At 45.1% G+C, this 22244-nt stretch overlaps 1 protein-coding gene across 1 annotated transcript in view; it reads right to left on the bottom strand.

Moving 5' to 3' along the window:
- Window positions 1-22244, bottom strand: part of PPFIA3 (PTPRF interacting protein alpha 3) — a 404830-nt gene that overhangs the window by 306122 nt on the left and 76464 nt on the right. Inside the window, exons 2-3 of the mRNA XM_070944575.1 lie at window positions 3776-3877; window positions 596-760 (exon numbers count right to left, since the gene is read on the bottom strand). Of these exons, the coding sequence (XP_070800676.1) occupies window positions 596-760; window positions 3776-3877 (267 nt within the window). The remainder of the gene's footprint in view (window positions 1-595; window positions 761-3775; window positions 3878-22244) is intronic.

The following is a 22244-nucleotide window of genomic DNA, read 5'->3' as shown; positions in this document are numbered from 1 at the left end:
TTATGGACTTTTTGCCAACATTTGGACAGAAACTATAATGATTTTTGAATTTGTGAATGGATAAGGTAGGGTATGGGAAGAAGTGAATTGTGTATGTAATGTCATAGGAGGTGGGGAAATATTAATTTGCCTGTACATGTTGCAAGGAAGACTGGGAGTCACTTCTTTCAATATTTTTTCTACCTCTTCTCTCTCATCTCCTCGTTTCTTCTTTTTCTTTTGCACTTTGTATTACTTTTCTTTCTACTGTCTTATATCTTTCTGATTTCAGTTTGTATTATCTTTTAGTACTTTAAAACATTTTAATAAGTTTTTTTTAAAAAAGAAAGGAATAATTATGCCTTGTCTCCTCATACAGGTACCTCTGCTTAACTCTTCATCCAACTCATTTTTGCATCTTGGGAACAGCTCAAAATAATTCACTCAATTAAGTGCTGCTTTCTTCACATAGTGGTGGCTTCTGCATTAATTTTAGCCAGCAACACTTTGGCTGATGGTGAAGTAGAAGCACTCAGATGTTTAGGACAGTACAGGTAAAGCTCCCTGTCTCCAAAAGCCAGGCACTCCCAGTTTACCCAGTCAATAATTTTTTCACCTTCTCATCCAGAGCCTTGTGATGTTCAAAGAGTGACTTGAGGGCCTTCAACACCTCCACCTCACTGGAGACTCCAGCTGGGGACTGAGCCTGACGCTTCACTACTGTCATGCGAAGTGAACGCTCATGCCGTGATACTAGGCATTCCAGATGTTCTAGCAGCAGCTAAGGAGAAGCAGACAGATAAAGATGAAAGATTGAGGAAGATACAATTCTGGCTGTGTAACTGTCACGGTGGGCTCAGATTGGGAGTCAGAGGAAGGAACCGACAACAAGCAGCCAGCTCCAGAGTCAGATCCAGAAGTGCTGACAGAGACGAACAGCTAGCTCCAGTGCCACCAGACGGAGAAGGCAGAGGAGGTGGGGCAACCTCAGCAGACAAAACTGCCATCGCTCTCTGAAGAATTACTGCCCCCCGCCCAAAGCAAGAGCTTGGCAGGCTGCAAAGAGGGTAGAGCATAGGTGCTCTGTGAGATTGCTTGCATGGAAGGCGACTGCTTCTATTAAAATGGAATGGCAAGCACAAGCTCTCCATTGACAACAACCACCCATTAACTCCCACTCTGTGCTCGTGACTAGTGAACCTCGCAACCCCAACATTGAACCTGGACCAGCTGACAAATCTGCTACAAGCTCTGACCCTCAGGCTCTGCCTGACTACCCTCCTACATGCTGCTTTAATTTGAAACTCTTGTAAGCCAAATTTGCTGAACTTTGGGGGAACTTGTCTCTATACTGCAAGTGCATGTGTTTGCAAGCCTTGTTTACTAAAGAGAACAAAACCACTGCTTTGTTTATTTGTGTCATGGGATAGGACAGTAACTGGAATAAGAGCAAATGCCAAAATTGTCAGAGCTGCAGGACACTGCACATAACATTTATTTGCAGAAATAATCTCTTCTTCCCTTTTTTCAAACAGCCACTTCCATAAGTACATAATTCAGGGCCAGGATGGTGGCATTTTCAAACAGATAAAACAGAAAGGCAGTTTTGCTTTCAGATACTGAGGCAGGCTCCACTGAGAAAAAAACAGCTCTTGGAAGCAGAAGGGGGTAAGTCCTTGCACTCTGATGGGAGAGTAGGAGTGGGGAACCAATCAAGATGATTATTAATGAAAATTAAAAAAGCAAACTAATTTAAAATAATGAAAAACTAATAAGTAAAATAAGTAACAGACAATAAATACAGGTATGTAGAGATTCTCAGTCATACAGGTCATGGTTGTCCCAAAGGTGCTTTTTCAGGAGGCAACTGGACTTGAAGAAGCACCTTTGGGACAACCATGACCTGCATGACTGAGAATCTCTACAGACTGGGATGATCATGAACACCCTTTGAATGGTGTGGGAGTAGGAATGGATTTTGGGAGAGGGAGGGATTGCAGACTACAGGAACCAGGAGCACTACTCAGGTGACCCTGAGGACACAGATAAACCTCCAAGTGCTTCAAGGACCCTCTAAAAGGATACAAATGACCAGCTGTCTGCAAGGAATATAAATCCTTCCATTCCCCACTATCCTGTCAGAGTTGAAGAAGCTTCTTGGATGAGAAGAGAAACGTCTTCAAAAGAAAAACAAGAAAGTCCAGTTGCCTCCTGAAAAAGCACCTTTGGGACAATACTGGCAGTCCTTACAACCAAAATTGAGCCCAAAATTTCTGTTGTTGAGACATTTGTTGAATTTTGTCCCATTTTACAACCTTTCTTGCCACAGTTGTTAAATGAATCACTGCAGTTGATAAATTAGTAACCCAGTTGTTAAGTGAATCTGGCTTCCCCATTGACTGCTTTTCAAAAGGTTGCAAAATGTGATCACATGACCTTGGGACACAGCAATGGTCATAAGTATGAACCAGTTGACAAGCATCTGAATTTTGATCACATGAACATGGGGATGCTACAAAGGTTGTAACTGTGAAAAATGGTCATAAGTCACTTTTTTCAGTGCCATTGTAACTTTGGTCACTAAATGAACTGTTGTAAGTCGAGGACTACCTGTAATTACTCCTTTTGTCTGCATACACATTTGCACCAAAATTATTTTTTGTGGTGTTTTACCAGTGCACATCAGGGATGCGGTGGCTCAGTGGCTAAGACTGATTCGCTTGTCGATCAAAAGGTAAGCAGTTCAGCGGTTCGAATCCCTAGTGCCGCGTAATGAGGTGAGCTGCTGTTACTTTTCCCAGCTTCTGCCAACCTAGCAGTTCAAAAGCACGTAAAAAATGCAAGTAGAAAAATAAGGACCATCTTTGGTGGGAAGGTAACAGCGTTCCGTGTGCCTTTGGTGTTTAGTCATGCCGGCCACATGACCACGGAGACGTCTTCGGACAGCGCTGGCTCTTCAGCTTTGAAACGGATATGAGCACCGCCGCCTAGAGTCAGAAACGACTAGCACATATGTGCGAGGGGAACCTTACCTTACCTTTACCTTACCAGTGCACATACACAGTTATATATAATGAAAGAACATGAGAAGGAAAGAAAAAATGACTGTATATGGCTTTAGCCCCGTTATTTAGTGTGGTATTTAGTAGCATATATGCACATATCAATAACACAGCACATAAAAGTAATCTTATAAATTATGTGGAATACAGGTAGTTCTCGACTTACAACAGTTCATTTAGTGACCATTTGAAGTTACAATGGCATTAAAAAAAGTGACTTATGACTGTTTTTCACACTTACGACTGTTGCAGCATCTTCATGGTCACATGATCAAGATTCAGACGCTTGGAAACTGACTGATATTTATGACAGTTGCTCTATCCCACCTGTCCTGGGGTTATGTGAAACCTTTTGCGACCTTCTGACAAAGTCAATGGGGAAGCCAGATTCACTTAACAACTGTGTTACTAACTTAACAACTGCAGTGATTCACTTAACAACTGTGGCAAGAAAGGTTGTAAAATGGGGCAAGATTCACTTAACAACCATCTCACTTAGCAACAGAAATTTTGGGCTCAATTGTGGTCGTACGTCGAGGACTACCTGTATGTCAACATTCCTTTTTGGAGAGGGAAACATTTTATATCAATATATTAGTTATGTGAAAGATAGTAAGCTGAACTTGGGGAAAGCTATCATATAATATTACTAATTAATATATTAGAAACTGGAAAATTCTGGAGTTCAAAACAAAACTGGGAAAACAGCATTTTGTATTCCTTCTAGACCTTACCCGTGTGTTGTTCCGTTCTGCCTTTAGCTCTGAGATCTCCTCCTCCCGCTCTAACAGTTGTTCCCTACATAAATTCAACTCCTTAGTAAGTGCTGCAAATTCCTAGTAGAGAAAACAGAAAGTTGTGGTGATGAGAAGCAGTGCAGACAAATTCTCATCTAATAACAATAACAATAACAATAACAATAACAATAACAATAACAATAACAATAACAATAACAATAACAATAACAATAACAATAACAATAACAATAACAATAACAATTTTATTTCTATACCGCCCTTCTCCCGAAGGACTCAGGGCGGTGTACAGCCTATTAAAAGCACAAAGACAGACATCAATTTAAAAATAATTAAAATTATTAAATAATTTCGGCTCAGATTTAAAACCCCAAATTTAAAACACCTAATTTAAAATCATTACATTGATAGCCCGGCCTGGCGGAACAGCAGGGTCTTGAGGGCACAGCGGAATACACAGAGGTCGGAGATCTTATGCATTTCCGGGGGCAGTTCATTCCACAGGGCAGGGACTCCCACAGAGAAGGCCCTCCCCCTGGGTGTCGCCAGCCGACATAACTTGGTCGATGGCATCCTGAGGAGACCCTCTCTGTGGGAGCGGACTGGCCGGTGGGAGGCTATTGGTGGCAGAAGTCGATGTTGAAGGTACCTGGGTCCTATGCCATGGAGCGCTTTAAAGTTGGTGACCAGCACCTTGAAGCACACCCGGAAGACCACTGGGAGCCAGTGCAGCTTGCGCAGGAGGGGTGTCACGTGGGCACAACGAGTTGCGTCCATAACCACCCGCGCGGCCACATTCTGGACCAGTTGGAGCCTCCAAGTGCTCTTCAAGGGGAGCCCCATGTAGAGAGCATTACAGTAGTCCAGCCGGGAGGTGACAAGGGCGTGAGTGACCGTGCGCAAGGCATCCCTGTCCAGAAAGGGCTGCAACTGGCGAATCAGGCGAACCTGATAAAAAGCCCCCCTGGCCATGGCCGTCATATGCTCTTCTAAAGACAGCCGTGCATCCAGGAGGACACCCAGATTGCGAGCCCTCTCTATGGGGGGTAGAGATTCACCCCCAATAGTCAGCGATGGCACCAGCTGACTATATCGGGACGCCGGAAGCCACAGCCACTCGGTCTTGGAAGGGTTGAGTCTGAGCCTATTTCTCCCCATCCAGACCCGCACGGCCTCCAGGCAGTGAGACATCACATCAAGGGCATTGTTGGGGTGGTCTGGGGTGGAGATGTACAGCTGAGTGTCATCAGCGTACTGATGGACTCTCACCCCCAAACCACAGATGATCTCACCCAGTGGCTTCACATAAAAGTTGAACAGAAGGGGCGAGAGGAACGACCCTTGCGGCACTCCCCATGCGAGGCGCCTCGAGGTCGACCTCTGCCCCCCTGCCAACACAAACTGCGAATGGTCGGAGAGGAAGGAGGAGAACCACCGCAGGACGGTGCCCCTTATTCCTAACCCACTCAACCGTTGCAGCATGATACCATGGTCGATGGTATCAAAAGCCGCTGAGAGATCTAATAGGACCAGGACAGAGGAGCAACCCCTGTCCCAAGCCCTCCAGAGATCATCCACCAACGCAACCAATACCGTTTCTGTGCTGTACCCCTGCCTGAAACCCAACTGGTACGGGTCCAGATAGATAGCTCCATCCAGGTGCCGGGCAAGCTGTCGTGCCACCACACTCTCAACAACCTTCGCCACAAAACGAAGGTTGGAGACCGGACGGTAGTTAGCTAATTCAGCCAGGTCCAGGGAAGGCTTCTTGAGGAGCGGCCTCACCACCGCCACTTTCAAGGCGGCGGGAAAGGCACCCTCACTCAAAGAAGCACTTATAATCCCCTGGAGCCAGCCTCGTGTAACCTCCCGGGAGGCCAGTACCAACCAGGAGGGACACGGGTCCAGTAAACATGTGGCAGCACTAATCTTACCCAGAACCCTGTCCACATCCTCCGGAGCCACAGGATCAAACTCCTCCCAGATAATATTCTCAAGACCTACCCTCGTCTCCTCCCCTGGACTCATCCAGTCGGAGTCCAAGCCTTCCCAAATCCGAGCAACTTTATCATGGAGGAATTGCACAAAATCCTCAGCTCGACCCAGCAAGGGATCTTCCCGCACTCCCCCCCGAAGAAGGGAGTGGGTCACCCTAAACAGAGCGGCTGGGTGGTTCTCTGCAGATGCGATAAGAGCGGAGAAATGGTTAGATTTCGCCGGTTTTATCACCACTAGGTAGGTCTTGATATAAGACCTCACCAGTGTCTGGTCAGAATCAGATTGACTAGTCCTCCAGATGTTCTCTAGGCGTCTTTTCCGATGCTTCATCTCTCTCAGCTCCTCGGAGAACCAAGGAGCCAAATGAGATCAGCATCGGGTCAGAGGCCGCAAAGGCATGACGCGGTCCAAAGCTCCGGCGGCCACACTCTCCCAGGCGGCCACCAGGTCTTCGATCTCTTGTATTGATTGTAATGAACTCCTTGAATAAATGCCTGGAACACTGATGCTGAGAAAATATCCTTCTATATTTTTTTCTGGCATGTTCTATAATACTATTTGCCAGGAGCTTTTGAAACCCTCTTGAGAGTCATACTCTGGTAGTGCATACAGCTCTGGAAGCTCAGGTTGGGCAACTTGGCCTTTAATTATAAACTTGCAGTTTGCCTAGGACAGTGATGGCTAACCTTTTTGCCGTCGCGTGCCAAAAACGGGGGGAGAGCGGGGGGATCATGCGCGTGTGTGCCCACACCCATAATTCAATGCCCTGCCCTCCCGCGCATGTGTGCATACTCCCCCCACGCTCCCCCCGCTTTTGGCACACGATGGCACAGTGGGGCCATTTTTCACTCTCCCCAGGCTCCAGAGGCTTTCTAGGAGCCTGGGGAGGGCAAAAATGGCCTTCTTCAACACCCCCCGGAGGCCCTCCGGAGGCCGGAAACAGCCCATTTCCCAAATTCTGGTGGGCCCGGAAGGCCAGAAAATCAGCTGGCCGGTGGGCACATGTGTGCTGGAGCTGAGCTAGGGCAATGCTCATTTGCCCTCAGATATGGCTCTGCGTGCCACCTGTGGCACCCGTGCCATAGGTTCGCCATCCCGGGCCTAGGACATGCAAATAGGACCAATAGGTAAGTCAAAGATTTGAAATGAGTCATTACATACAAAGAATAAAAAACAAAATATTCCAAAATGCAAAACTGCATAACATTGGGGAAAAGTCTAAACAAAGACTGTGCAGGACTCTAATGATTACATTTCATGAAACACCAGTATTGTAATCATTAGCCTGTGTGCTAAAGGAACCTGTGTAGAATGTTTATTCCTTCCTATTTAACTTTATTTATGAACTTACTCTTGGTTCTCTAAGTTAGAATTACAGGTAGACCTCAACTTAACACCATAATTGGGACCAGAATTTTCATTGCTAAGCAAGGCATTGTTAAATGAATTATGCCCAATTTTACAACCTTTTTTGCCATGGTGGTTAAGTGAATCTTTGCAGTTACTAAGTGAATCATGTGGTTGTTAAGTGAATCTGGCTTCCCCCATTGACTTTGTTTGTCAGAAGCTAGCTCGGAAGGTTGCAAATAGCAATCACATGACCCTGGGATGCTGCAACTGTCGTATATATATGTTGGTTACTAAGTGCCCAAATTTTGATCACATGACCATGGGGATGTTGCAACTGTTGTAAGTGCGAGGACCAGTTGTAAGTCACTTTTTCAGTGCTGTTGTAACTTCAAATCCAAACCTCACCGCCCTGAGTCCGAAAGGAGAAGGGCGGTATAGAAATCTGAAAAATAAAAATAAAATAAAAAAATAAATACAGGTAGTCCTCAACGTACGACCACAATTAAGCCCAAAATTTATGTTAAGTGAGAAATTTGTTAAGTGAGTTTTGTCCCATTTTACAACTTTTCTTGCCACATTTGTTAAGTGAATCACTGCAGTTATTAATAATAATAATAATAATTTTATTTCTATACCGGCCTTCTCCCGAAGGACTCAGGGCGGTGTACAGCCTATTTAAAAACACAGACAAAACAATGATATAAAATTTAAAATAATTAAATAAGTGGCTCAAATTTAAAACCCCAATAAATTTAAATACCCCAATTTAAAACTATTGTGTTGATAGTCCGGCCTGGCAGAACAACAGGGTCTTCAATGCGCAGCGAAACACCCGGAGGTCGGAGATCTTACGAATTTCCGGGGGCAGTTCGTTCCACAGGGCTGGGGCTCCCACAGAGAAGGCCCTCACCCTGGGTGTCGCCAGCCGACATAGCTTGGCAGATGGCACCCTGAGGAGACCCTCTCTGTGGGAACGAACTGGTCGGTGGGAGGCTATTGGTGGCAGAAGACGGTCTCGGAGGTACCCGGGTCCTATGCCATGGAGCGCTTTAAAGGTGGTAACCAACACCTTGAATCGCACCCGGAAGACCACTGGGAGCCAGTGCAGCTCGCGCAGGAGGGGTGTCACATGGGCATAACGGGTTGCACCCATAACCACCCGCGCGGCCGCATTCTGGACCAGCTGGAGCCTCCGAGTGCTCGTCAAGGGGAGCCCCATGTAGAGAGCATTACAATAGTCCAACCGGGAAGTAACAAGGGCATGAGTGACCGTGCGCAGGGCGTCCCGATCCAGAAAGGGCTGCAACTGGCGAATCAGGCGAACCTGATAAAAGGCCCCCCTGGCCACGGCCGTCATATGCTCTTCTAAAGACAGCCGCGCGTCCAGGAGGACACCCAGATTGCGAGCCCTCTCCGTGGGGGGCAAAGATTCACCCCCAATAGTCAGCGATGGCACCTGCTGACTATATCGGGGCGCCGGAAGCCACAGCCACTCAGTCTTGGAGGGGTTGAGTCTGAGCCTGTTCCTCCCCATCCAGACCCGCACGGCCTCCAGGCAGCGGGACATCACATCAAGGGCATCGTTGGGGTGGTCTGGGGTGGAGATGTACAGCTGAGTATCATCAGCGTACAGATGGCACTTCACCCCAAAACCATGGATGATCTCACCCAGCGGCTTCACATAAATGTTGAACAGGAGGGGCGAGAGGACCGACCCTTGCGGCACTCCCCATGCGAGACGCCTCGAGGTCGACCTCTGCCCCCCTGCCAACACGAACTGCGAGCGGTCGGAGAGGAAGGAGGAGAACCACCGCAAAACGGTGCCCCCTATTCCTAACCCCCTCAACCGCTGCAGCATGATACCATGGTCGATGGTATCAAAAGCCGCTGAGAGATCTAATAGGACTAGGACAGAGGAACAACCCCTGTCCCGAGCCCTCCAGAGATCATCCACCAACGCGACCAATGCCGTTTCTGTGCTGTACCCCTGCCTGAAGCCCGACTGGTACGGGTCTAGATAGATAGCTTCATCCAGGTGCCGGGGAAGTTGTCGTGCCACCATGCTCTCAACAACCTTCGCCACAAAACGAAGGTTGGAGACTGGACGATAGTTGGCTAATTCAGCCGGGTCCAGGGAAGGCTTCTTGAGGAGGGGCCTCACTACCGCCTCTTTCAAGGCAGCAGGAAAGGCACCCTCACCCAGAGAAGCACCTATAATCCCCTGGAGCCAGCCTCGTGTAACCTCCCGGGAGGCCAGTACCAACCAGGGGGGACACGGGTCCAATAAACACGTGGCGGCACTAATCTTACCCAGAACCCTGTCCACATCCTCGGGAGTCACAGGATCAAACTCCTCCCAGATAACATTCTCAAGACCTGCCCCGGTCTCCTCCCGTGGACTCATCCAATCGGAGTCCAAGCCATCCCGAATCCGAGCGACTTTATCGTGCAGGAATTGCACAAAATCCTCAGCACGACCCTGCAAGGGATCTTCCCGCACTCCCCCCCGAAGAAGGGAGTGGGTCACCCTAAACAGGGCGGCTGGGCGGTTCTCTGCAGATGCGATAAGAGCGGAAAAATGCTTAGATTTTGCCGCTTTTATCGCCACTAGGTAGGTCTTGATATAAGACCTCACCTGTGTCCGATCGGAATCGGATTGACTAGTCCTCCAAATGCTCTCTAGGCGTCTTTTCCGACGCTTCATCTCTCTCAGCTCCTCAGAGAACCAAGGAGCTAATTGAGATCGGCATCGGGTCAGAGGCTGCAAAGGCACGACGCGGTCCAAAGCTCCAGCGGCCGCCCTTTCCCAGGCGGCCACCAGCTCTTCAGTCGAGTCGTGTGTTAGAGTCTCAGGAAACGGCCCAAGCTCCGTCAGGAACCTTTCGGGATCCATCAGGCGCCTCGGACGGAACCATCTGGTCGGTTCCGTCTCCCTGCGGTGGGGGCAGGCGGTAGGAAAGTCTAGTTGAAGGAGTGAATGATCTGTCCATGACAAGGGTTTAATATCTAGTTCCCCTCTACCAAGATCATTCAACCACTGACCAGAGATAAAAATCAGGTCCAGAGTGTGTCCCCCTATGTGAGTGGGGCCTTGAACTAACTGGGTCAGGTCCAAGGCCGTCATGGAAGCCATGAACTCCCGAGCCACCTCTGATGCCTCACCTGCGGATGGGAGGTTGAAATCCCCCATGACAATAAGTCTGGGGGTATCGACCGCCACCCCGGCAATGACGTCGAGTAGCTCGGGCAGGGTCGCTGCCACGTGGCAGGGAGCCAGGTACGTAGTCAGCAAACCCATCTGCACCGCACGGCCCCACTTCACACAAAGGGACTCACATCCGGCTATCTGAGGAACAGTGGTCTCCCTCGGACAAAGACTCTCCCTAATGATCACCGCCACTCCCCCACCCCTCCCCTGGGCCCTTGGCTGATGAAATGCACGGAAACCTGGCGGGCACATCTCTACGAGGGGGACCCCCCCCTCTTGGCCCAACCAGGTCTCCGTAATACCTGCCAGGTCTGCACCCCCCTCCAAAATAAGATCACAGATGAGGGGGGCCTTATTAACCACCGACCTGGCATTACATAACATCAGCCGCGGACCCTGGGCCTGAGGCTCTACACAACCCAGGACACGAGTCACGCATTGGGGGCCGGAGTGCGCAATCGTTCGTTATTCAATTAGTAACACAGTTGTTAAGTGAATCTGGTTTTCTCATTGACTTTGCTTGTCAGAAGGTCATAAAAGGTGATCATATGACACCAGGACCCTGCAACCGTCATAAATGTGAGTCAGTTGTCAAGCATCCAAATGTAAATCATGTGACCATGGGGTGCTTCAACGGTCATAAGTGTGAAAAATGGTCATAAGTCACTTTTTTCAGTGCTTCAAACAGTCACTAAACAAACTGTTGTAAGTCGAGGACTACCTGTAGACACTATTTAATTACAAAGAATGGTTGTAATTCAAGGGCTACCTATACAGCAGTCCAATGAAATATGTAACATTAGATGCTTGAACAGAATGAACAGAGGTATTTGTTTTGTTTTGAAACCCTGTGCTCTATACCTTTAAAAATAATAGGGAGATGAAGTATGAAGTGATCCTTTATAATATCCTGCAATACCAACTTTGGGTTTGGAATTTTCATTTGGGGCAGTACCTTCTTCAGCCACTAGATGGAAACAGACAGGCCTATGGACCAAGTTTGCTAGTTTGTGGAGAATTTCAATCCTTTGATTAGAGAAGGTAGCCTATTCTAAAGCAGTGGGGTCTTCAGCTTTTGAAGATCCACCCCAATCTAGTACAACACATAGAAAAACATTTGACAACATTCTAAAACACCATTGGCTGGATTCACACACCCAAGTGAACAATCATTTCTTTTAAATCATATTATTTCACTGTAGTTTATTGTAGAATAGAGTTCAATGATACGGCCAACCTTATTTCATGGGTTTAAGCATAATGTGTGAACCCATCTATTAAAGCAATGCAGGGGAAAAATGAAAGAAGAGGAAAAGTCAGATTGGAGCATCAGCATGAAGATTTTTTTTTTCCATCCAAGTATCATTGTAACAGACTGAAATTTTCCCTTCTTTGCTTTCATGTAAAGTAAAACCAGGGGTGAAATCCAGCAGGTTCTGACAGGTTCTGGAGAACCGGTAGCGGAAATTTTGAGTAGTTCGGAGAACCGGCAAATACCACCTCTGGCTGGCCCCAGAGTGGGGTGGGAATGGAGATTTTGCAATATCCTTCCCCCAGGAGTGGGGAGGGAATGGGGATTTTGCAGTATCCTTCCCATGTCACGCCCAAGCCACACCCACCAAGCCACGCCCACAGAACCAGTAGTAAAAAAATTTGGATTTCACCGAGTAAAACTATTATGCTCACAGCATAATGACTGATACCTGTATTATATGTATTTTTCCAAGCAAAGTGGTGTAGCAGTGTTGAGTTTTGAGAGGGCAGTTTTTCAAGACAACAATGGTGAGAGAAAAGATTAAGCAAAGTTACCCCAATGTCACTGCTCCAGTCAAAACTAGATGACACAGCTCCTTATGTCTCTTTATAAAAGTCAGATCTCAACAAATGGAGCCAAGGACTGTTTCTAATTAGAGGTTTAAACTGTGGTAGGTCTGACATTTAGCCAGAACTGCATTCTTCAATCCACCCACAAAATTAACCAACCGTGGGGATTGTGCAACCACATCCATCTCCAGTGGCGACCAAGAGGAGGTGGAAAGTGGAGAGGCAATTGCGGCAAGACCGGAGGGCAGTTGTGAGAGTCCTGATCTGGGAGAGGAACTGGAGTTCCGACCAACCCAGAAGAGAACCCAGCAGACCGTGTGTCAGCGTTCCAACTAACTCCTCATTTCAATTCAGAACTCCGAGACAAAGTCCATCAAAGATTTTATTAGAGAAGTCATTGTCAGGGTGGCAATTAATCCCATTCTGCTTTTGGGTAATTGCACCTTGATTAGAGAATGGATCGAGGCTTTTCCCTTGGAGTATACTTTAAGAAAATAAACCCGAGATATATTCTAATAAACACATTTTATTATAAAGAAGTAAAAACAGTCTTACTAGCTAATGATTACATCTTGGCAGCATTCCTGCCGTACCTCTTGGCAGGCGAACAAAGAAAGTTAGAAGAAAGTGAAAGAATGTGGACATGCGCAGTGGTTTAGAGATAAGAAGCTCTGCATCTACCGTAAGTCTTAGAATTCAAGCACAGCTGGCAAATACAAAAAAACCGCAGTGACAGTCATATTGGCACATCTGGGGAAAACCCGAATCTGAAATCCCATGTTTTCCCCCACCCACACTAAAACTCACACCCTGCCCTGTCCAGTGACATTCACATCACATGGCCCAATCAATCCACTGTCTCAGCTGCCGCCAAACTTCGTTCACTCCCCTCCAGGTGGCAGCAGCCCGACCTTGATTGCATGTGAAAGAATGTTGTTATGACTATACTCCCTTCGCTACTCTCCCGTTCCCACTGTGGCAGCCCTGTAAAGTCTGACCAAAGATGGATCCAGGGCTGACAGTGTGATTGAACTTGGTGCACACCCGAAGACAACCACATGGAAGCTGATGCCACTGCTCTGGTCACCCGAGAGATGGGGGGAGTTCCCAATGGCAAGGGGTCAATCCTGATGGTCCCTGGGCATCAGAAAATTAGAGGAACCACCAGCAGGGGTGACTGTCACCCAAGGATCTAGAGCCAAATCACACCACCCAGAGGTACAGCATAATCTGGGGCAAGCCAAGAAGGAGACTCACAATGCAACTATCAACCAAGTGTTTCACCTCCTCACAGAAAAGTTTGGGGAACTTCTATCTCACATCCCTCTGGAGCAACCCAACCCCATGCCTGAAGACCAATGCCAGCAGCCGTGCCTCCTGCCCCAGCGCCTCCAGCTCCTGTGGGTCCGGTGAGACAAGACGACTGTTGGATGCTGGAGCTAAGAGTGAAGTTCAACGGAGAAGCAAGGCAGTTGAGGTACTTCCTTACCCAAGTGTGGAACTTCATGATGCGTTATGGGTCGAACTTCCCATGACGAAGCAAGAGTGAGCTGTATCACTGTGGCTCTAGAAGGTGAGGCAGCCGATTGGGTGGTGGCACTCCATGATGCTGATGCAGAAGTGCTGCATGAATTTGACTACTTCATGACTGCCCTGAGGAGATGGTTTGAGGACCCTCTGGCAGACTGGAAGGCGAAGAGGAGTATCAGGTCCATCAGGCGAGGGTGACAATTGGTCATGGCCTATATCCAAGCGGGCCTGAACCTAGAAGTCCTAGTCACTTGCCTGTCCCAGGGGTCTCCCAGAACCCTGCAGGAATGGTACATCCTGGCTGGCGAGGTGGAGATTGACCTTGCCATCATCCACAAGATCCTGGAGAGGGAACTGTGGTTAGTTAAAGCACCAGAGAGGAAGCCCCCCAAGGACGAGCAAGAAAGAAACCAACCCCAGACAGTGCCCAGTGAGCTGTTTCTGGTGTGGCAAAGAAGGTCATCAGGCAAATGACTGCACGCACCCACAACCAATGCCAGTGCTCCAGAACACTACCGAAGTGAGGGAAACCTGCTACCAAGCCCAAAGCTGCTGCCCAAAAAGGGGGTGAAATTGTGGAGATCTCCCCACCATCCAGTGAAGGGGAGAAGGTCCTGGGGAAGAGCCAGGATCTGACCAGAGAAAGTGGCAGCAGCAGCAATGACCCATTGGACTAATTCTTTCTTCAAGGGGGGCAGAATGTCAGCTGCCACCTCACACTTGCTTGTGCTTTGCCACCATGCAGTGACAGTCTGCCATGGACTCTGGGGAGGGTGGATGGGAGGGAGGATGCTTGGGGGAAAGCAAAAGTACTGCTGTATCTCCCCAAGACACTACTTCAAGGTCACCCAGCTGGGAGAAGAACATAGCTGCATACCAACCTGTGCTTGAAGTGATCAAGATCTTGCTTGAACCTGATTGGTCATGGGGGGAGTTAGCGATGGGAGGCAGTCAAGGGAGGGAAAATGTGAATTTAGGGATTTGGGTGTGCGATTCTCAGTTCTGGCTATGCACAACTGCAATACACTTGACTTCTAATAAACTATACCTTTCTCAACAAATGGAGCCAAGGATCGTTTCTAATTAGAGGTTTAAGGTGTGGTATAAAAGTTATTATCAACATCAAGCCGTTATTCTTGACCTCACAGGGTAAACCAGATAGGAATCACAAACAGTTGAAATAATTCTACTTTATTGTAAAGCTACATTGACAGAATCTTCCAAGTAAAAAATTACAATTCTCCCTCTCATTTCCTTTACAGTCCAAGAAACTAGTCCCTTCTGAGGCACCCGCTATCCAGTTGCAGGCTGTTCTGTCTCTTACCTGACCATTACCTTGGCAATGTCTTTTGACCCAGTCTCCCAAGGTCTTTCCCACGTATCACAATTTACAGGTAGTGCTCAACTTAAAACCACAATTGGGACCAGAATTTTTGTTGCTAAGTGATGTGGTCGTAAACTGCATAGTCACATGATGGCAAACCAGGCACTCCCTGTTGCCATTGTAACCCCAAGACCCACAGGACATTAAGAAGGAAGAGGCAGGAGTCCCAGGTAAAGAAAACTGGAGTGCCATGGGGGAGGGGGAGGGAGGCCTAGGTGGGCCAACACAGGCCATGGCCAAGTTGAGAGACAGGGGTGCTGTGGTGCGCTGCAAGCTCAGGAAAGCAGGAGAAAGAAAGAATATGCTGAGGCTCTTGGCTTGCCATGGCTCCAAGGTTACAAGTTCTTTGCAACCACAAAGCCACGGCACACCACAAAGCCCCTTTGTGCCATGCAACCCCCCCCCCCCAGAGCTGCAGCACACCAGGAAGGCCTTTTGCACCATGTGAAACCCAGTCCCAGGAGTGTGGCAGAAAGTCACTGTGCCCCAGAAAGCCCCAGCTGCCCCAGTCCAGTCCCAGCTGCATTCGACTTTGCCACCATGCACTCTGAGGCCCCTGCCGTCCTGCACTCTGCTGCCCCAGCTGATTTTCACTATCTTCGAGTTCCCACTGCTGATGACACCTGCCTGCCCTGGACCTTCATGAGGCAACTGCTGCCATGTGAGGCCATCTTCCCCAGGTCTCACGAAGAAACTACCTTGCATGATCTTGGGAAGAAAGTTGTCAGCGTTCCAATTTATGATTTTCCCCAGCGCTGACATGAATGAGAGAAAGAGAAGCCTTGCTTTAATGCTGAGATGAACTTTCACTTAGTTTCCTGCTCCTTGGTAGATAACATTACTTAGGTGATAGAGGGAGGGGGGAATTCCTGTGACTGGAAAGGGCTTGGGATGGAGAGATGGATCTGCACGATGGCCAATGAGACATTGGGGAATAAGGAGCGGAAAGGGAGGAGTTTGGAAGGAGATGCCAGTTCTGGCTGCACCAAGAGTTCAGGAATGATGTAGTTAATTCTTAAATAAAGAAAAGTTTCATCAAAGACTTTGCGTTTGAGAATGAAGTTTATTTGAGATAACACTGAATCCTGACAAAAGCCTTATGCGGCCAGCATCTACCCCTCATGTAGGGGCAGGCCTGGTATGTTTGGTCAGCAGCAAAAGCAAGAAGAAGTGGAAGGTCAACTAGGGTGGCAGGGGTTGCAGAGTGCAGGGGGCCAAAAGGGCATAGATGGAAGGGACATAGGCGGGTGGGGAGAACTGAAACGCCTCTGAGGTCATAAATGCAGGCAGTCTGCCAAGTGTATGAAATTTGATGACATAACTTCAGGGACTGGTCATAAGTCCCTTCATTCAGTGCCATCGTAACTTTGAATGGTCACTGAATAAATGGTCATAAGTTGAGGGCTACCTGTACATAAAGAGGTGGGAAGTCTGCAAACTTCCATAACTGTTAGTTTCAACTTCTATCACTCTTCATCTCCATTAGTATGTGAATAGACATTGGTATCTTATATCTGGAGGACCTCAGTTTCATCTACCATGAATTACAGCAATCAGGGATACTCTTATTTTATTATAAGGCAATTGAAGCTGACCATTACATACGTAACGCAGGGGACCACAGGTGGGGAACTACTTCCTGACAAAAATGTGCTGGTTTTCTTTTTGTTGGTTTCATGTAGGGTTATCAGACATACAGCAAAAGGAGGATATATCTTATTTTTTTTTGTCCTCAAGTCCTCTATCCTACAGCCACAGCCTTAAAATCAAATATTGTCCAACTTTTTTAGTTTCTTGGGGGAAGGGGTTAAAAGGGGTGCTGTTTCCATAGTAGTAATCTGTGAGGGATCTCACGAAGATCAATGGTTCATTGAGGGCACTTCCAAGAAAAGGCAGCACGCAAGGATGCAATCAAATTAAGTCTTTATTTAGAAGTAAAGTAGAGTAAAATGAGTTCCCTGACATGGAGGCATCCATGCCTGGATTGAGCCCATGATTCAGTCCTGTAGGAAGTTAGAACAAGAGCCAAAGAGCAGCCCCTGTGCAGGGGTTCTTATAGGGGCCCCAGCCCCTCCCTTACCAAAGTGTGAGGGGGCCGGAGGGCCATTAACTCTCCCCAATGGGGCTGCAGGGGCCGGAGCCCCTTGACCCACCAGTGGGATCAAAGGTGCCTCTTTGCTCCCATCTGGTGGCCTTTTAAGAAACTGCCATGGCTGGCACAAAACACCTAACATAATCATTCAATTTTTTTCTGTATTGTGGCCCTGTCAATTGTCTGTTTCTTTCTTTCCATTGTCCATTGATAGATTTGACAGCCTAGATTTACATTATTTATTTGCTGATTCCAACAATTAGCTTCAATCCAGCCCTTTCAAATCTATAATCACCATAGTCTGTAGATCACATGACTTGTCATACATTTCTATGGTGAAATTTGAAAAGTGCAGCATTGTGCATTCTATATCAATATAGAATCAATAATATAGAATGTTCTTGAAAATAAAGATTGGTTGGAAAATTATTGTGATTTAAAAACTGGTCTTTTTTATGCTGGAAAAAGTAATTTCATATGCATGTAGGCCTAAGTACAATTTTGCAGTTTTTCACAGTAATTTTTGTTTCAGATGCCAAGAAAAACAGTATCTCCTACTCCTACTCCCCCCACCACCCTTTGTCCTCCTTTCCAATTGTCCATGCTTTTCTTTGCCTGTTCAGATATCTGGTAACCCTAGTTTCAAAGCATAACATCATAGTATTCTTATTTTGTGAAACATTTTTTGAATGTTACTGCTTTGAAACTGCTGACTGCTACATTTCCTTTGTTTGCTTCTAAAGTCACTTTATGTATTAAAGTTCTGTCTAACTGCTCGGAACTGCATTGTAGGTCCTTAACAGGAATGAAAAAGAAGACATCAATACATGCATTCTTATATTTAAAAAAGGCTGTTCTCATATTGGTGGTGAGTTTATTGGCACAATCCAATAGTCACAGGTGGGTTTCAGCAGGTTCTGACCAGTTCTGGAGAACCAGTAGCGGAAATTTTGAGTAGTTCGGAGAACCGGTAGTAAAAATTCTGACTGGCCCCGCCCGCATCTGTTCTCTGCCTCCCAAGTCCCAGCTGATTGGGAGGAAATGGGGATTTTGCAGTAACCTTCCCCTGCCATGCCCACCAAGCCACGCCCACCAAGCTACGCCCACAAAACCGGTAGTAAAAAATTTTGAAACCCACCACTGCCAATAGTTGCCCATATGTGGCATCAGACAGGATACCCAAAGGGATATTTTCAAAAATTGAACATTCTTAAATTTACCGTGAACAAAAGTACAATATGAATATAGTGTATATTGTGCCCAAGGAAAACAGGATTGCACTTTTGTAGTTTTCAAATGTATGTCATCTGGTGAAATCATTGCTGTTCAGACACTGATTTTTATCTTTCCTATCACTTACAATTGGAGTCCCCAAATGAACAAAAACATGCTTTTCCCCTACAGTATTCTTTTCAACCCATTTCCCCTTGACACCAGGAAATTATTACTAGCTACTCTTACAATGAGAGACAGTTTGGTATAGTGGTTCTATTCCTGCCTTGGGTACAAAGCCAGCTAGGTGACCTTGGGCCAATCACTCTCTCTCAGCTGTAGGAAGGATGCAATAGCAAACCACTTCTGAAAAACCTTGCCAAGATAACTACAGGGACTTGTCCAGGCAGTCTCTGAGAATCAGACATGACTGAATGAAAGGGGGAAAAAAACTCCCACACAGTAGCTTTCCAGATCTAAAACCCACAAATATCTCAGATATGCTGATGATTACGTATGTCAGGGAGAACAGTCAAAACTGCTTTCCTCTTTTGCTATTCAACAAGACCCTTCTCTGCCCTTCACAGAAATCACACTGGGGGAAGAAGCCAGCACAAAGTCTTTACAAGGTACTGGAGAAAGAATGTTCAGATACAAATACAGAATAACAGAGTTGGAAGGAACCTTGTAGGTCATCTAGTCCAACCCCCTGCTCAAGCAGGAGACCCTATACTATTTCTGACAAGTGGCTGGCTGTCCAGTCTGTTCTTGGAAGCCTCCAGTGATGAAGCACCAACAACTTCTTTTTTTATATATATAGACAAGTTTTATTGAAAACATTTTCTTTTCATCATACATATTTTATGAACAGAGTGCTGACCAGGTCACATCTTATACATCTTATATAACTCTATATAATCAAAATCATCATATCTTCCCATTTTTTCCAATATTTATCTCTTTTATACATCCTTTATTACAAATTTATAATCTTTCTCCATCTCTTCTTATTTCAACTTCTGCCATATTATTTTCTTTCCATCATTTTTTATCCTTTTCAATTTTATTTTTAAATAACATCACTTTACGCCTTATGCTTCTTCTCTATTACAATCACTCAAATTGTTTACTTTCTTCCTTCATTTCCGGAAGTGTCTCTCTAATTCACTACCCAATCATAAACAATAAAATATTCATCTTAATTTCCATTAACAAAATTAATGATATTCTTATATTACTTATTTTCACTTTTCCATCTGCTGTGGTTTGTCACAAACATATTCTATTCCTTCTTTTTTACATAGTCACTTTCATAATTTCAGCCTTATTTTTCTCTTTACAATTAACATTTTTTACATTGATATCAAAATTAATAATATCAAATTACTTTTCACGTTTCTATCTATTAAAAATTTAATGTAGACAAACTCTATTCATTCCTCTTTATCATATATTCCCTTATAATCATTTTCCACCATATCTTACTTTTTCCACTTCTACCATATTATTATTACATTTCTTTGTCATTTCATTTTCAATGCTTTCATCTAGCTAATATCACAGTATATCCTAAAACTCTTCTCTTACCACTACTATAACAATTAAAATTCCATTCTAATTTAAAAAACTACCAAAAATACTATTGTTATTATATTGTCTACTTTCCCCTTCCCATTTATTAATCTACCTCATTTATATTTGCCTATTTTTACCCCATCATTCTTCATCTTTAACCATCACTCTCAATCTTTTTAGCATCCTCTTTTCTAATAATTTTTTGCACGACCCTTTATCTCGCTCTAACTTCTCAATTCTCTTCTTTATTTTTTATATATATATTACATTTCATCTTCTGCCTTCCATTTTTCTTTCTTTGTTGTGTTGTTTGAACCTCCGTCCCCAAAGCTTTCCCTTGTCTCTTCCAGATTTCCTCCTTCTTTCCTTTTGCCTGTTTCTTTTTTAGGAAGAGTTTACCCCCTTTCCTCTCTGCTCTTTTTACATTCCCAACCTTTTCTATGGTGCTCTCTGCCTGATTTCTATTTTTTAATATGTCCTCTTCACCATTATTAATTTCTTGTTTCTCATTCAAATTTCCCTCTTCCAGCTTCTCTTCATTTTCTTTTTCTATATATTTAAATGAATTTTCCATTTCTTTTTTGCCCGTTAAAGATTCATGCACGCTTTTTTTTTTTTATTGCAAAAGTTTTACAATTACATTTTCACCCCTTTTCCCCCCCACCTCCCCCCCCAATCTTCCCAACCTCCCTAACCCTCCCTAACCCTCCCCTCCCCCCAAACTTCCCAACCTCCCTAACCCTCCCTAACCCTCCCCTCCCCCCTGACTTCCCTATAATATACTCATAATCATGAAGAACCCTAATATAATAACATAATATAATATAACACTTATATATAAACTTGAGCCCCTCCCTCCCCTGTATAGATTTTCTCTTTATCTCATTACTTTAAAAAATTTCTAGTACATTATTTTCAAGTAAAAGCTATTTGATACTTTCTAGTTTGATATTTGTTCTGAACATATTCTATCCACCTTTTCCATTCCCACTCATAAGTCTCTTGTAAACAATCTTTTAAATATGCTGAAATCTTCGCCATCTCTGCAAAACTGGCCATCTTCAAAGTCCATTCCTCAATAGTGGGCAAAGCTTCATTCTTCCAGTATTTACCTATCAACAATCTTGCTGCTGTTATCATATACAATATCAATTTTGTTTCACCCAATGTAAAACCCCTAACTATACCCAGTAAAAACAATTGTGGAGAAAATTGAATTTTTTTCTTCAAAACATTCTGCATGACCCACCAAATTTTTATCCAAAAAGCCTTAACTTTCCTACAGGTCCACCAAACATGATAATACGTAGCATCCAAACATTCACATCTCCAACATTTTGGCTGAACATTAGGGTACATACATGACAACTTTTTGGGATCTAAATGCCATCTATAAAACATTTTGTAGAAATTTTCCCTCAGGCTCTGCGACTGTGTAAATTTAACATTCTGAACCCAAATTTTTTCCCATGTTTCCAGCATCACTGGTTCTTCAAAATTCTGTGCCCACTTAATCATACAGTCTTTAACTAGTTCAGTTTCTGAATCTCTTTCTAGCAAAACATTATAAAGCCTTTTGATATGCATTGGACCTTTCTCTCTTATATGTCTAACCAATTCTTCCTCATGCAACATAATACCAGTTTTTTGGTCCTCTTTCCATCTCAGTTGTAATTGATTATATTGTAACCAAGTTAAATTAATCCCTTCATCCAACAGTGTCTGCAATGTCTTCAGCTGCCATCTGCCCGCATCTGTAAAAAGAACCTCTTTATATAAAAACCCCCTGAGTGACATTATATTTGTATTCCACAAAGTATGACCAAGATCCAGCCATAGCGGTATTTTATAATCCCATTTGAATCGGTGCTTCTTCCAAACTCTCATCAAAGAATCTCTAAGTATATGACTTTTAAATACTTTATCTACTTTGTCGTCGTAAAATAAGTAAGCATGCCATCCAAATTCAAGATCAAAACTTTCTGCATTCAATATTCCAGTCTTTTTCCTTCCAAACCAATCACTTGTTAAAGTTAAAGCTGCCGCATCATAATATAGCTGTAGGTTTGGAAGTTTAAGACCTCCTCTTTCTGGAACATCTTGCATAATTTTCAATTTCACTCTCGGCTTCTTCTCGTTCCAGACAAACTTATTCACTCCAGATTGCCAAACTTTCAATTGTTTATCACTTTTAAGCACCGGAATCATTTGAAACAAAAAAAGAAATCTTGGCAAAATGTTCATCTTAACTGCTGCTATTCTTCCAAGTAAAGAC

Source organism: Pituophis catenifer, unplaced genomic scaffold, assembly GCF_029215685.1.
Source record: "Pituophis catenifer annectens isolate HBS135680 unplaced genomic scaffold, rPitCat1.0.hap2 SCAF_5, whole genome shotgun sequence".
In the NCBI taxonomy this organism is placed as follows: Eukaryota; Metazoa; Chordata; class Lepidosauria; order Squamata; family Colubridae; genus Pituophis; species Pituophis catenifer.
Note: the sequence above shows the minus strand (reverse complement) of the source record. Positions and strands in the feature narration are given on the sequence as shown.